This window comes from Nelumbo lutea, chromosome 5 (genome assembly GCF_056320005.1).
Source record: "Nelumbo lutea isolate HS-2025 chromosome 5, American lotus-T2T, whole genome shotgun sequence".
Lineage (NCBI taxonomy): Eukaryota > Viridiplantae > Streptophyta > Magnoliopsida > Proteales > Nelumbonaceae > Nelumbo > Nelumbo lutea.
In genome coordinates, this window is record NC_142688.1 from 31,169,912 (window position 1) to 31,183,063 (window position 13,152).

A 13,152-nucleotide genomic window follows, 5' to 3' on the forward strand; every position below is an offset into this window, starting at 1 on the left:
AAGCATGTCCAAATCTTGAATGCCACAGTCTCGAGTCAGCATCATGAACAACATGAAGAGCCATGGATGGAGGACTAGGCAGAAGATAATACAGACCATCATGCATTAGACCGAATCCAATCACCTTTTTGGAGATCAGGTCTTGTATCACACAAAAATTTGGAAAAAAACAAGACGACACAATTAAACTGTGATATTAATTTGTTGATGGATAATAACTTGCATTTGAACTCTGGCACGAATAAAACATCCCATAGTAACAAATCTGGGGAAAGTGCCAAATTGGCCTGTGATTGTACTGGCATTACAGATCTGTTTGGCAAGTGGATTGGCTTGTTGGGTGCAGAGATAATGTGATTATATGGACTCATGGTTGAGGGTGCCATGTGGTCTGATGCACCACTATCCAGTAACCAAGGTCCTAAATCAAATAACCAATGTAAACTAGAAGCCTTACCAACAAAATTTGAGGAAATCACTGGGTTATCAGACTTGAGAAGATTCAAAAGCTGCTAGTATTATTCTTTTCTTGATAATGGGTTTTTTCATGCCAGATTTTTCCTTTACATCCCAACTAGAAGGATAACCAATGAGTTCGTAGAAGCGATCTTATAGTGATCACAGCGGAGCTTTGGTCGATCTTTGGCATTCTTGAAACCACCTTTGGCCTGATCAGTTATATAGAAGGTTGTTGCTTCAATCATAGGACTCCATTGTCTAGCAATTAACTGAAGTTTATCCTCTTGTGTAATTAAGGCATATGCCTTGCTCATAGATGGAAGTTGATCCATTCCAAGAATGTTGGAGTGAATAGTACTGAAGCGGTCATTAAGATCCATGAGAAATTGGTAAATGCGATATTTTTCGTGTTCTGCTACTAGATCTTTCATCACACTACTTGTACAAGTACAGACTGGCGCTGGAATATAAGTTGAGAGTTCATCCCATATTGCCTTCATCTTCGTGTAATACATTAAAATAGAGAGGTTGCCTTGTCTGAGTAAAACTAATTCCTGTTTCAAGTGGAAGACGTGGGTAGCATTTCCTTGTGAAAATCTTTCTTCAAGATCCAACTAGATTGCTTGAGAATCATCCATGTAAGCAACACTATCATGTAAATCTCTGGTCAATGCATTGTAAATCCAGGAAATGACTATCAAATTACATTTCTTCCAAGCAAAGAGCTCTGCTGGTTTTGTCTAATCCAGTTTCAAAATTGTTCCATCAACAAAACCAATCTTGTTCTTTGCCCAAAGAGTATACATCATTGCTCTTTCCAAGTCAGATAGTTGTCACCGTTTAGTAGAGTGCCAAGATAGTATGGAGATACAGAATTATAGTAGCCGGCGTTTTCTCATGATCTGATGAAGAATAGAGTCGCCAACGTTTTCTTGTCACCCATTACTACTAGCTACCATTTTCTCGTGTTCTGATGAAGAATAGAGTCGCTGACGTTGCTGCGGAGATCAAGATGCAGTGGTCGATCAAACTGTAAGCTCTGATACCATGACAAAAAATGCAAAGTTATGATGAGCAAAGATGCAGGCTCAGGGCAACTTGCGATGAGAAAACAAAAGGTGAAATGAGAAAATGAAACTTTCTTATTATTTGTTAGTGGTACACAATGTACTTATAAATACAATTTGATGCCCAACAACTTGCCGAGCAAGAGACAAAAAATCAGCCAACCGATGGTGGCTCGGTTGGTAGGTTCTCTGACTCATCGGAGTAGAGACACCTGTGATCAAATCCCGTTGCCACTAGGGGTTGGGGAGGGGGGAGGGGGGGGGTGTTAAGGGAAAGGGGATGGGCTACCCCCTGTTTGTGTAGCCCCATGAAGCGAAAAAAAAAAGAGACAAGAAATCAAAATCAAGATCAAGAGGGCACCAGCTGGAAAAGCCAATTGGCACGTCTTCTTGATTTCGTAATAAAGGCTAATGACTGAAATAAGAGGGCGCTCATTAAATCGTTGCTAGGACCAGGCGTTGATGTCTGCATTCAATTGTATTTGCATCACATTGCATTGCAGACTTTGCAGTTTTTTACCTTGTGAACGGTTGCCCAAAGTTCCCTCCAACGAAAGGGAAAAGAATTTTATGGCACGAGGGAGGGAGAAACTGTTTGAGAAAAAAATTGCCACATGAAGCAGGGTCACTCCAGATGTGGACCATTTTGAGCTTGCTTCTGTCAAAATATGCACCAACAGGTTGCAAACCTCTTATTTGAATGGCATGCATGGCATCATGTTTAGCATCTAGTCATCTACTGGTCTAATATGTCAATCTCAAGATCCTAATCTGTCCAATTAGCCACATTGAATAGCATCCTTTATCTTTGCTAGAAACAAGATGGGTAATATGGGCTAACACACCCCCAAGTCACAAATAAACACAGACAGTTGCCATACATCTGGTAACAGTACGGAGTTGCACATCTAATTTCAATTATCTCTTTGAGTCTTGAGTGGTCCTGCTTCATGTGGCTATTTTGGTAAAATAAAAACAAGGAACATAAAAATAAAACTGGTTCAACATTTAATCAACATCTAAATATGGTTAACCAGATGAACCGAATTTGTGATCCATGAAGCCTTTAGTGGTAGAAGTGGAATTATGCGGCTTTCTCAATTGCTTCGATGCATTCCAACACTGTTGCCTTGTTTGACATTGCTGACATTAATGCTTCATGAGCAACCTTGTTGTTTTTCAAGAGGGATCCAGAAAACAAAACCTGCATGGTTTTTTGTTTTTCCTTAGAATGATCAGCACATCATAAGAAGCATGCTCCATGTGCGCTGACAACAATATGCAAAAGCAATGCTGACATAACTGAACCTCTAACAACTTTATGCACAAATGAGACAATCCGGATGAAGTTGTAGATAGTAGGAGTCAATTTTTGCTATCCCGTTTCAAAATTTTGGCTACGAAATTTGAGAAGACATGCATATAAGGAGTGAAGAACTCACAGCCCATCTGGTAAGATTCTGTTGCTGTTCTTTGCTTATCTGTGGCTTGCTCCTGTTTATAAATCTCTATGGAGAGCATAAATGGAATTGGTTAGATGAAGTTTTAAGAGCTCTAGGAAGCATGGAAATGGAATGGAATTTAACAAACCTGAAGAGTGAATAGATCAGCAGATTGACCAACCACTTTATCATATTTTAAGCCTTCTGCTGCCAGCCCAGCCATTGATACCACTGCCAGCCTGATGAGATAGTCAGTTTCCAAAGTTAATTTTTCCTTTTAGAGTCCCTCAATTACATCTTTTTCCATACTCTTCTTTCCTGTTCTAAATAATCAGTTGAACACTTGAACTTTGTTAAAACAAAAGGCAGGAAGAAACATACATGTGTATTAGGGGATAAAGCTCATAACAATTAAGAAAATAAAAGTAGGAGGTTCATCAGAGAGGGCTTTTGCATGACTTGTAATTTTTCAACTTAGAAAGAGAGAAGAACACAAATGGATTTTGTCAGATCCCTACATCTTGAACTGAAAGTTAGTGGAGGATTGTTGCAACTATTTACACAATCTCTTTAGTTCAATTTATAGAAATAGAAGATATTAATTAAATTTGGATTTCCAATAGTTATACCTAATCAAACTGATACCTGTCTAGTTCCTTCGCATCAAGCTGCCCACTGTATATCAGCTTCTGCAGCCTTTCATCAACCAGATTGACATGCTCTTTTCCAATATCCAGTGAATACCCCAGAATAGGAAGGCCAATCAAGTAAGCAACTGAGACTCAAAAGAAATTTGATTTCATCAGATTTCTGTCTTACAGAGGAAGAAATGTAACTGCGAAATGAAAAAAGATATCAATAAATACTAATTGGAAAATCCAAGCCACATCAATGGTAGAGCATCATTCGTAACTAATATCAGATGCTGGTGGATGTAGAATACTGACCAAGAAAAGACACAAATTGTAATGACCAATTTGATGATGCCAACAATCTAATATATCACTAAGTTTTGAATGCCAAAAAACATCATAGTGAGATAGAAAGCTATTAGTTGAATGGATGGTAACCTTACTGGATTAAATTTTCATGGTGTTTAATGTTTCAATAAGACATTTTTATTTTAGGTAGAAGAGGCAGAAAAACGAGGTCTTGGTGTAAAATGGGAAGAAATATAACTGAAATCTCTCAGAGAAAAAAAAAAAATCTCTTTTGTGTTATTTTGAGGGCTATAGGAAAGAGCCCAAGGGAAATGTATAACAGGGAGTTAAAATGTTTTTTCCACCTTGCTTTGTGCTTTAGGGGGATGACAAGATTGGAAGTAGAATGGGACCTTTTCCAGTCATAAAATTCCCGTTCTTATAAAAAACACAATTGTATAGATGTTCCTAGGAGCAGGGAAATGCACCAACCTCATGCACATAATGTACTTAGTGCACACAGAGACAAATAAGCATGCATGCAGGCATGCAGATTCATGGTTTTCTGTGTCTTCACTTGTGCAAAACACTCTTTATATCATATTTTGTTAGCATAACAGTATATGTACCCCTTACAATGTCTCTTAAGCCTCAAGTTAACAGTTTTACCACAAGATATATTTATTTCACTTGCATCATTTTATAATAAGACATCTTTGACTACTGATTGTTTTATATCAGGATGAGATGCTTTCTATATAAATTCTTCTTAATAAAGATTACCTAAAAAATGGGCTGCTTCATGTCTTGCAACTCTTTCCTGATAATCAGGAAAAAAAGATGAAAATCCACCAATAGCAGCCTGAAGAAGCCTACAAAAGTAAGTAGAATAATGGTTTGAGGTGATTTGTATGACTGCCATTGCAGCATATGAATTTCTTAAAGCTTCAAAACCTTCAATACTTGAGGGATTTTTCTTTCTAACATGGAAACTTGAAAACCCTTTTTCTTTCTAAAAATAAAATTTGAAGAAGATCCTATTCACGAACCATTCAGGAATTTAAGTCAATTATAAAACTGTAAATGGAGCATCCTCATGGATCTTAATACGCAAGATGCCTATCTCCTGCAATTGACAAAAAAGCCCTCTTGAAAGGCAATTGATTATATTTTTAAAGCCTTTAAAGGATGTGGTTGGTGTATTATAAAGCTTGTTCAAACCAAGATTGACCTTCTAAAACTGACCACTGATCCTCTTCCCCAGAAAAAAGAAATTAGAAAGAAAGATTTAATGTTTGTGAAAATTCTGGAAAAGGGATGACCCTATACAATGAAGAAGACTATTTCAATCCTTCCAAAGCTTCCAACAGAGTACAAACGAGATCATGTTCAAGAGGATTTGATCCTGCAACCTAGAGGAAAAACAAGATCATGACACATATATTGTGACATCCCAAAATAGTTCAAGCACATTACCATGAATAGTGCAAGGGAGAATATCCAAAATTTGGTTACCCTTTGCAAATCACAATCAATAAATAGCTTATTCACATTTTATTCCCTTTATCTGCACATTATGCACCAATAGGTCAAATGAGATCCACAAGATTTCAGATGACATCTTGTCAAGACATTTTGATAAATCATGATTCCTTGGATAAAATCAACCAATCAATTCCATTATTTCTAATGCCAATTCTGATAATATGTCTTCCAGTCTCAGCCTTCAAGCTTGAGGTGCTCAGCATATTACATGGCTTCGTAGTTCTTTATCAACTGATGGGATGAAGTACCTTTTTAAGATCTCAACCTCTAAAAGCCATATTTGTGAGTAATCAAGTACTCCAAAATGACAAATGTGAATTTGGAAACTTTCTAGTAAGTCTAAAATTAGAATGCATTTATTTTAGTGGATAAAATCAACCAATCAATTCCATTATTTCTAATGTCAATTCTGATATATGTCTCCCATTCTCAACCTTGAAGCTTGAGTTGCTCAGCATATCAGATGGCTTCACTGTTGTTTATCAACTGATGGGATGAAGATACCTTCTTAAGATCTCAACCTCTAAAGTCCACACTTATAAATAATCAAATCCTCCAAAAGGACAAACATTAATTTGGAAACTTTCTAGTCTAAAATTAGAATGCATTTATTTTAGTGGAGTGACAGTAAGAAATCAAATAAAATTCAAATTTATTGGGTTACTTCAGATAGCCAGGACCAACATTGGGTAATGGCCCTTCTATAGTGTAACCAGAAGCTGAAAGAAGCCAATGCCTTTGGCCTATAAGACTCCTGCACTCCCTAGATCAAACAGATTTTTTTTTTTTTATTCTTTTTTGAAGAAAGGTAAACTACGTTGTATTAAAACCAAAAAGTATATGGTCCTCTGTACAATGAGATGCTATACAACTATAAGCCAAATAAGGACCTCAAAAAAAAAAAGTTGAAAAAGTATCACCTTTGGGTTGTGTTAACTTTCCATATCACCTAGTTGTGCATCTTTTGTCCTCTCATCTGGGGCCACCTCCATCAGCTTCTGGTTTCTCTAGGTCCGGATAGAGGCATTGAGCAATGAGGGGAGTTGGAGTTGGATCTACCCTTTTACATCGAATAATTTTATGAATTGTTTTACATTGTATAATGGAGAGTTTGTTTCTTAATTGGATGATAGTAAGGCAGTTGTAAAAAGCACTTGATTTTCTATTGAGGTACATGCATTCCTTGCTTTTCCAGACATTATTTCTTCTTCCTAGCCATTTCATATATATATATATATATTTATTTATTTATATCTTTTTAAAGGGCTACACGACCGGGGGGTAGCCCATCCCCCAACCCAGGAGGTGCAGGTGGGATTCGATCCCAAGTCTCTGCTATGACCAGCAGGAGACCTTACCAACCAGCTGGTTGGCACATTGCTCCTAGAAATTTCATATTATTAATCCAGAAAGAATATTGAAAAATGTTGTTCCCCATAGCCTTACCCTGGGCTAATGCTTCCAATTGCCAAAACTATCAAAGAGATGCTCCCAATCAAATATGGCACAAAAAACCCCCAATCCTGCAGTGATGCAAATAGGAAACATAAAATATCAGCAAGTGTTCAAAATGAATCATTCTCACAGCTCAAACAGAACATATAAAAGCGGTTCTATCATAGCATATAACTTAAATTGAAAATTTTACCCTGTGGGAATTTCATAAACTAGATGGACTAGAGAAAAATAAATCCAAGGAGAAGATCAAATCAAATTACCCACTGAAACAGTTGTTGCTTTTTCAGCCATTGGCCTTTGGATTCTTGTTGCACTATTATGGGTATAAAATAAGAAAACAGTTTAATTCACTATCATTATCCTTGATAGGCTCAAATTCCTTATTCATTCCTTATTTGGGTTCTGCACCATTATTACAAAAGTAGGTAAAATATTTTGCTGACCTTTAAATATAAATGTGCTTCAGATTTGTTTCATTTCAAGTTAAGAAACGATCTGGTTAACCTCTCTGCTTTGCCATTGAACATGATGTGACTACCTCCAGTCTCTTTGTCAAGGAACACTGCACACACTACATGGTAGAACTGCAACTAGCAACGGATCAAAATGAACTGGAATTTTCAGTGATTTCAAGGATGGAATGGGCTGGTTAATTTTTCCATCCATTCAGGACAAAGAGTGGGTTCCCTACTGAGTATTGTCAAAATTTATCTTTATAGGTTATAACTTCTTGATGTGGGTGATGCCACTCTAAAATGATGTTGGTAAGATGCTAGCAACGAGAAAAGAATTGAAAGCAATCTCTAATGATCATATCAACTGAATATATTTGACTTTGAAATTCTCACATTCACGATCTAGAGAGTCATCCATGATTTTAGTTTTCGTCAAAAAGGATCTGCATGAACTGAAACCTATCTTCAAATGTCCCCTCTAACTAACACAAGACTCGCATATGCAGCATAATGCTGCTTGTACCCAACCTCTTTGCAGAACCACATCGTTAATGCTAAAAGAGGACATAAAGCAGATCCATAACACATTCAAGTATATAATATGGACAAGCCAATATATACTGAAAAAATGTTTGTACACTTGACATCTTACAATTCACTAATCAGCAATTCACTCATTATCTCTTAGGACAAATAGCAGGGGAAAATATGTGTCTAGCACCTTGGTCAAACTATAAAATTCTTTAATTTACCTCGCATTTTCCTCAGATTGAAAATTTTCATGTCATTCCAAAATAAGCACTAGGTACTTTTTTTGGCACAATGAAATTTCTTATGGAATTGAGTTAGGCGCCTTTTTAAATTTGAGTTCAGGAAGGTCTAATGGAGAATCCACTAATACCATTTGAATTGCAGTCTTCAAACTAACTGATCTCCCAGTTGGAGAATAATAACTAAATAAGGTCATGTAAAGGACATTTTATCACATCTAGCAGCTAATAAAAAAACTATTTTAAGGGGAGTTGGGAATCACTCAGTAGTCAGTATCATACATTCATCTAGTCAACTTAGTCCCATAAGTCATTCTAGTCCTGGAGATATCAGAGTAGATCTGAAAAAACACTAGAGAGAAGACCCGGCAGACATCAACATTATATGATTACATCCAGATAAACTTGCTTTTTCTACATATAATAATCCATAGATTTTAACCATCTTTTCCAAAATATTAATGCTTGCTTTTGTATCCAGATAACTTGAGAAGTATCTAAGGCAGAATACTCTCATTTTTCATTGAGTGGAAGTGATGAGTAAACTTACATTTGGAAGAAACAGAATGACAAATTTGAGTAGGGCGGATGCAACGTAATTTCATGCACTTTCATACAGAGAGGCTGTTTCCAATATGTCGGGTATTAAATGCACAATATATCATTTTGTCAATTAGGGTCATTGCTTGGTGAAATGGTAAAAGCTTGGGCTAACAAGCATGAGGACAATGGTTTTAGTCTGGGAGAGGCCACTTTGTGCAAGAAAGTGCTAAAGGTTAGGTCCATTCTAGTCAACCCCTTCCAACCGTGGATAGCAGGGACTGACATTATTGGGTAGTGGCCTTGTATAAAAGAGGGCAACCCAGTGCACAAGGCTCCTGCCAATGTGAGGTCTGGCGAGGAACAGATGTACATAGCCTTACCCCTGCACATACAGAGAGGCTGTTTCCAAGATTTAGACCCTAGTCACCCAGGTTGCAATGGATCAACCCAACCAGTTGCACCAAGATTTGAACCCTTGTATATTTGATGAAATTATAAATACATACAATATATCATTTTGTCAATTAGGGGTCATTATTGGGTAGTGGCCTTGCCTTAAAGATGGTTCTGTCCAGTTGTATGGTCTTTCTCCTACAAGGATTCTATCTGCTAAACATGAGAACATTTGAACAGGTAAAGTAGAGCAGCTCAATAATTTTCTTCAAGAATCAAGAGAATATTTTCTCCAAATCAAGCTCATGTTGATTTGGTTGAATTATTAAAATTACATTTTTCTCTATCCAGGAAAAAGTTAAAAAGAGAGTTAACAGAAATTACAGAATACAAGCTAAGCCTCTACAAGTAATGAATCATACTCACAAGAATGGCTAATATTTAATTGTTTATACAGTATTGCAGTAATAAGTGAAAATCATGGAAGTTACCCCAGGAAGCTGGCCTGCAAGTACACCAAGGAATCCTGTTGTCCCCACTACTGTGAAAAGAAAAGCTGCCTGCACCACTGAAATATATCAAATTTGTGAACAGTAGGTCTAATGCCAACCCCATAATATAAAAACAACAAAACTTGAGGACAAAGAAACTGACACAATAAAGAGCTTCATAGGTTAGCAGAAATGCAACTAGAAGTCTAGAGCAATACAAAAATAAGAAAAGACCAAGAATAGTTGAAAATACAAAAACAAAAGTGAAAGATTATGATACTGATATTCAAATACCATCATGCATCTAGGAATCTGGTTCAAAGGCGTAGGGGTAAAAGGGTCAAATGAGAGTTTTCCATCATATCACAGTTTACACACCCAAAGCATGCATTTTCCCTTTCCTTTTGAATTTTTTATTGAAATTCTACAGGTAGAAACTGAACTGGGAAAAAAAAAGCTGGGGAGTTCCACTCCAAATCCAGGACTGGTTTGTGCATTTAAATTCTCGTCTTGTGAAGTGCCCAAAGTGTTTAAGTGTAATAGAACTTACATCATTTCTCACACTTGGGATTGCTAAGTTCTCTGCATTTTTAATTCCAAGAGTTGTCAGCTCCCGAAGAGATGTCTGTGCAGATGGTGCCACTGTTAGGATATTAATTTGATAATTGATTAACTGGGCACTTGAATAAATATGGACTGCAGCAGACAGATTTTTGTGATTCATGTACATGTATGAGTGAGTTTGTGATGTGGCTAATATTTGAGTAGCACTTTCCCAGAACTTCACACTTGAAATGGAGGACTGACCGAACGGCGTGATACATATGGTTGAGAATTCCATTTCTTGGCCCAGCCAACTTCACTCAGTTGGTCAAGTGCTTCTTTAACAGCATCAGTATCTTTCTGCAAGAAGATACTTTTTAGATAATCATTTTAGCAGCAGTTGCAGAAAAGAAACACTAGACAAAGACAGGGTAGAACAGTAGAACACCCACCAACATGCTATATGCTCATAAATTGTGAACCCTCAAGACTAAATTAGAAATAGGTGGAACGTGAAATCGTTAACATGTTTCATGCGGGAACAGGAAATAATAAAGAGAAGAGAAGACATTATTATCAAGTTTGGATTGAGTTACAAACTAAATAATGATAGGGAAATAGTGAAGAAAAGAAAATCTATACGAAATTAAGTACCCAACGCAAGAATTTAGGACTCTAAATTAGAATTTAGAACCCATGCGTTGGGAAGTGAAGGTCCTTGACATTAGGCAGCGCAAGCTAAAAAAACAATTTACGGTACTGGTACATATTCCTTAAGGCATGAGTTACCATCCTTGCTGAAAGGGAACTCAACAGACCAAAAGGAACTGTTCAATCTGGAGTAGATAACAATACGAACTTGAAAGAATAAACGGCATTCTCATCACTGAGAGTTTCTTTTCACATCTTAAACAGAGCACTTGACCAATAAGTAGAGAGGAGAGAAAACGAATTCTGTTAAGATGGGATAACAAACAGAAAAAAAAAAATCGTGAAGAACTTTAGAGTAGCCTTCAGGTGATGAACTTTGACAAAGCATAACCCAGAAGAGAATGTCCAAAAAGCTTCCTAAGTAACTTTGAACCAAGTAGGGAAGTAAAGCAGTAGAAAAGATCAGCATAACTGCGAAAGTTCAAGAATGAATCAAGTAAATTGCGGTAACGTCTCATCAGAAACAAATCGCATTTCCTGGAAAAGCAGACTTGGAATGGTAAAGAAAGAAGTTGGGGAACCGAAGCCAGAACCTTAGCAAGTGCAGCTTCAAGGGTCTTCAAATCAACACCGGGAGCAGCAGAAGAAGCTCTGATTGTCCATCTTTTCTGGGTATTGAAGCTCTTGTGATTATATTCGAAGGAGAAGGAACGTAGCCTTGATAGAGAGGCAAGCGAGGTCGCAGAGATAGACATCGCTGCGCTTTCTCACAAGCCACTTGATCTCAGAATCGAGGATAACGTTTGGGTCGTTCTCTGGACTTATGGCGCCGAATTGGGCGAGTCTTATGTGCACGGATTTCTTAACCTACGCATGGAGCGGTTGGGTAAGTTGGTTGGTGAGTTCCGGTTGCCGTGGCGGGAATGCAATTGTAATTTACGTGAGCAGGTGAATTCAGAGGGACGGCCCACTTGAAGCCCAGTAGAGCCCAATATGCCCAAGTGTAAAGTGTTTCCCGATTTCTCTCTCACCAGCCCATTATGGGCCTCCGAGCAATATTCCTAATCCTAGGACGCACCAAACCATATTTGAAGTGAGGAATCGATAGAACTAAAGCATTAAGCTGGCCTAGTCTGATGTTTAATTTAAGGCTGTGTTTGTTTTGAAGGCTACCTTTTCCTTCAAACCAAACACAGCCTAATGTTTTACTCTTTTGAAAGGTCAGCTGTTTAATTCGGGGCCTAGTCTGGTTTTGACAACATTGGCTGTGAATGAAAAGGCTTTCCATTTCATTCCTCCAATTCTATTTTTTATTGAGAAGATCCCCTAAGTTTTGAACTCCTAGGAATTCCCAAGTGCAAGTATGTATAAAGTTAGAAAAGTGATAAGCTCAACATTCAGTGTGTGACCTAATTAAAGGGAAGGGATGCTTGAAGGGTAGACTGGATGCTTGACACTTGTATGGTCAAAATTATCCAACCACAATAACAATATGACTATCAAGTGGATAGCCCAAGCTTGACAAATGGGCATAGGCTTTGTTGAGTTCAGTTGACTACAATATAATGTAGGAGTCATTCCCGGAGAATTAATGTCTTACCCACTTGATAATATTGTTTCTTTTTTTCATTTTTGTATTTATAATATTGGGGTTGTATAGACAAAATAATTGTTTCTTAGCCTTTCATAGACCAGATCAATTAGTTGCTTAGACTTTAGATATAAGGTGTGTTTGGGCCGCCCTGTAACACTTTTGGAAGAATTACAACGTTAAGGCAACTTTTTTCGAATAATATCATTTAGGAGCAGTGACATACGAGGTTTCTTTACCGTTGGTATATAAATTGTATTCTTATCTATTAAGACAAAATTACCCTTCTCATTCAAAACAATCTCTTCCTCACTCTCTGACCTTTCTTTCCCTCGATCTGTTTCAAGAAAAATGAGGACACCGTATGGTATATAAATTGAAACTTTCTCCCCTTTCTTTTTTTTTCTTTCTTTCTCTTTCTCCCTCTGTTGAAGCTTCAAGAATAGGAGTCGGTGTCGGTTTTTGATTCGAAAACTTTCCACTAGGATACACAGGGACACACTAGGTAATGGCTCCCTCCAGTGGAGGAAAATTCTGAGCAGCACAGATCAAAGCAGGCAACACCCCACCAAACAACGCAGACCTCGTTGCTTTACAAAACCTTGACACATCTGGAGGAACTCGCTGGTGGTGGCACCAGTGATGACAGAGTTCCAAGGGTCTTCCTTTTGTTGGACATAGACCATGGTGCAACTGAAGATGGAGAAAAACCGCCCCAGTAGGTGAAGCTGCCACCGATGCGGGGAGCGTTCATGTGACCGGATTGAGAACCGCCGGTTAGATGCCCGCCTTTTGGGGGAGTTGTAGATGTCTTTGAATATGTG

The 13,152-nt window shown here is 37.7% G+C and overlaps 1 protein-coding gene across 4 annotated transcripts; it reads right to left on the reverse strand.

Annotated features, from left to right (window-relative positions):
• Window positions 1–498: 498 nt before the first annotated feature.
• On the reverse strand, window positions 499–11,579 carry LOC148851434 (uncharacterized). Of its 4 annotated transcripts, none has more exons than XR_016099078.1 (11): window positions 11,331–11,554; window positions 10,272–10,446; window positions 10,094–10,168; window positions 9,544–9,612; window positions 6,880–6,956; window positions 4,672–4,760; window positions 3,614–3,743; window positions 3,117–3,207; window positions 2,969–3,034; window positions 2,561–2,730; window positions 499–1,498 (listed from the first exon to the last, which is right to left on the reverse strand). XR_016099078.1 is itself a non-coding variant. In XM_088943958.1 (10 exons), exons 1-10 carry the CDS (start codon window positions 11,490–11,492, stop codon window positions 2,611–2,613), a joined length of 975 nt encoding a protein of 324 aa, XP_088800084.1. In that variant the 5' UTR covers window positions 11,493–11,579; the 3' UTR covers window positions 2,306–2,610. The 4 variants fall into 4 exon arrangements, 2 of the variants coding, with proteins under 2 accessions (XP_088800084.1, XP_088800085.1); XR_016099077.1 differs by having other exon boundaries at window positions 846–1,498; window positions 10,351–10,446; window positions 11,331–11,579; XM_088943958.1 differs by lacking the exon at window positions 499–1,498 and having other exon boundaries at window positions 2,306–2,730; window positions 10,351–10,446; window positions 11,331–11,579.
• Between the last annotated feature and the right edge of the window lie 1,573 nt (window positions 11,580–13,152).

Bases quoted from the DNA above. Each gene is read 5' to 3' on its own strand.
- LOC148851434 (XM_088943958.1), bottom strand. From the start codon at position 11,492: ATGTCTATCTCTGCGACCTCGCTTGCCTCTCTATCAAGGCTACGTTCC. The intron at 6,957-9,543 runs GTAACTTCCATG...GCATCACTGCAG, and splicing joins TTGCAGGCCAGCTTCCTGGG to GATTGGGGGTTTTTTGTGCC. The intron at 3,208-3,613 runs GTATCAGTTTGA...CTATCTCATCAG, and splicing joins GATGCGAAGGAACTAGACAG to GCTGGCAGTGGTATCAATGG.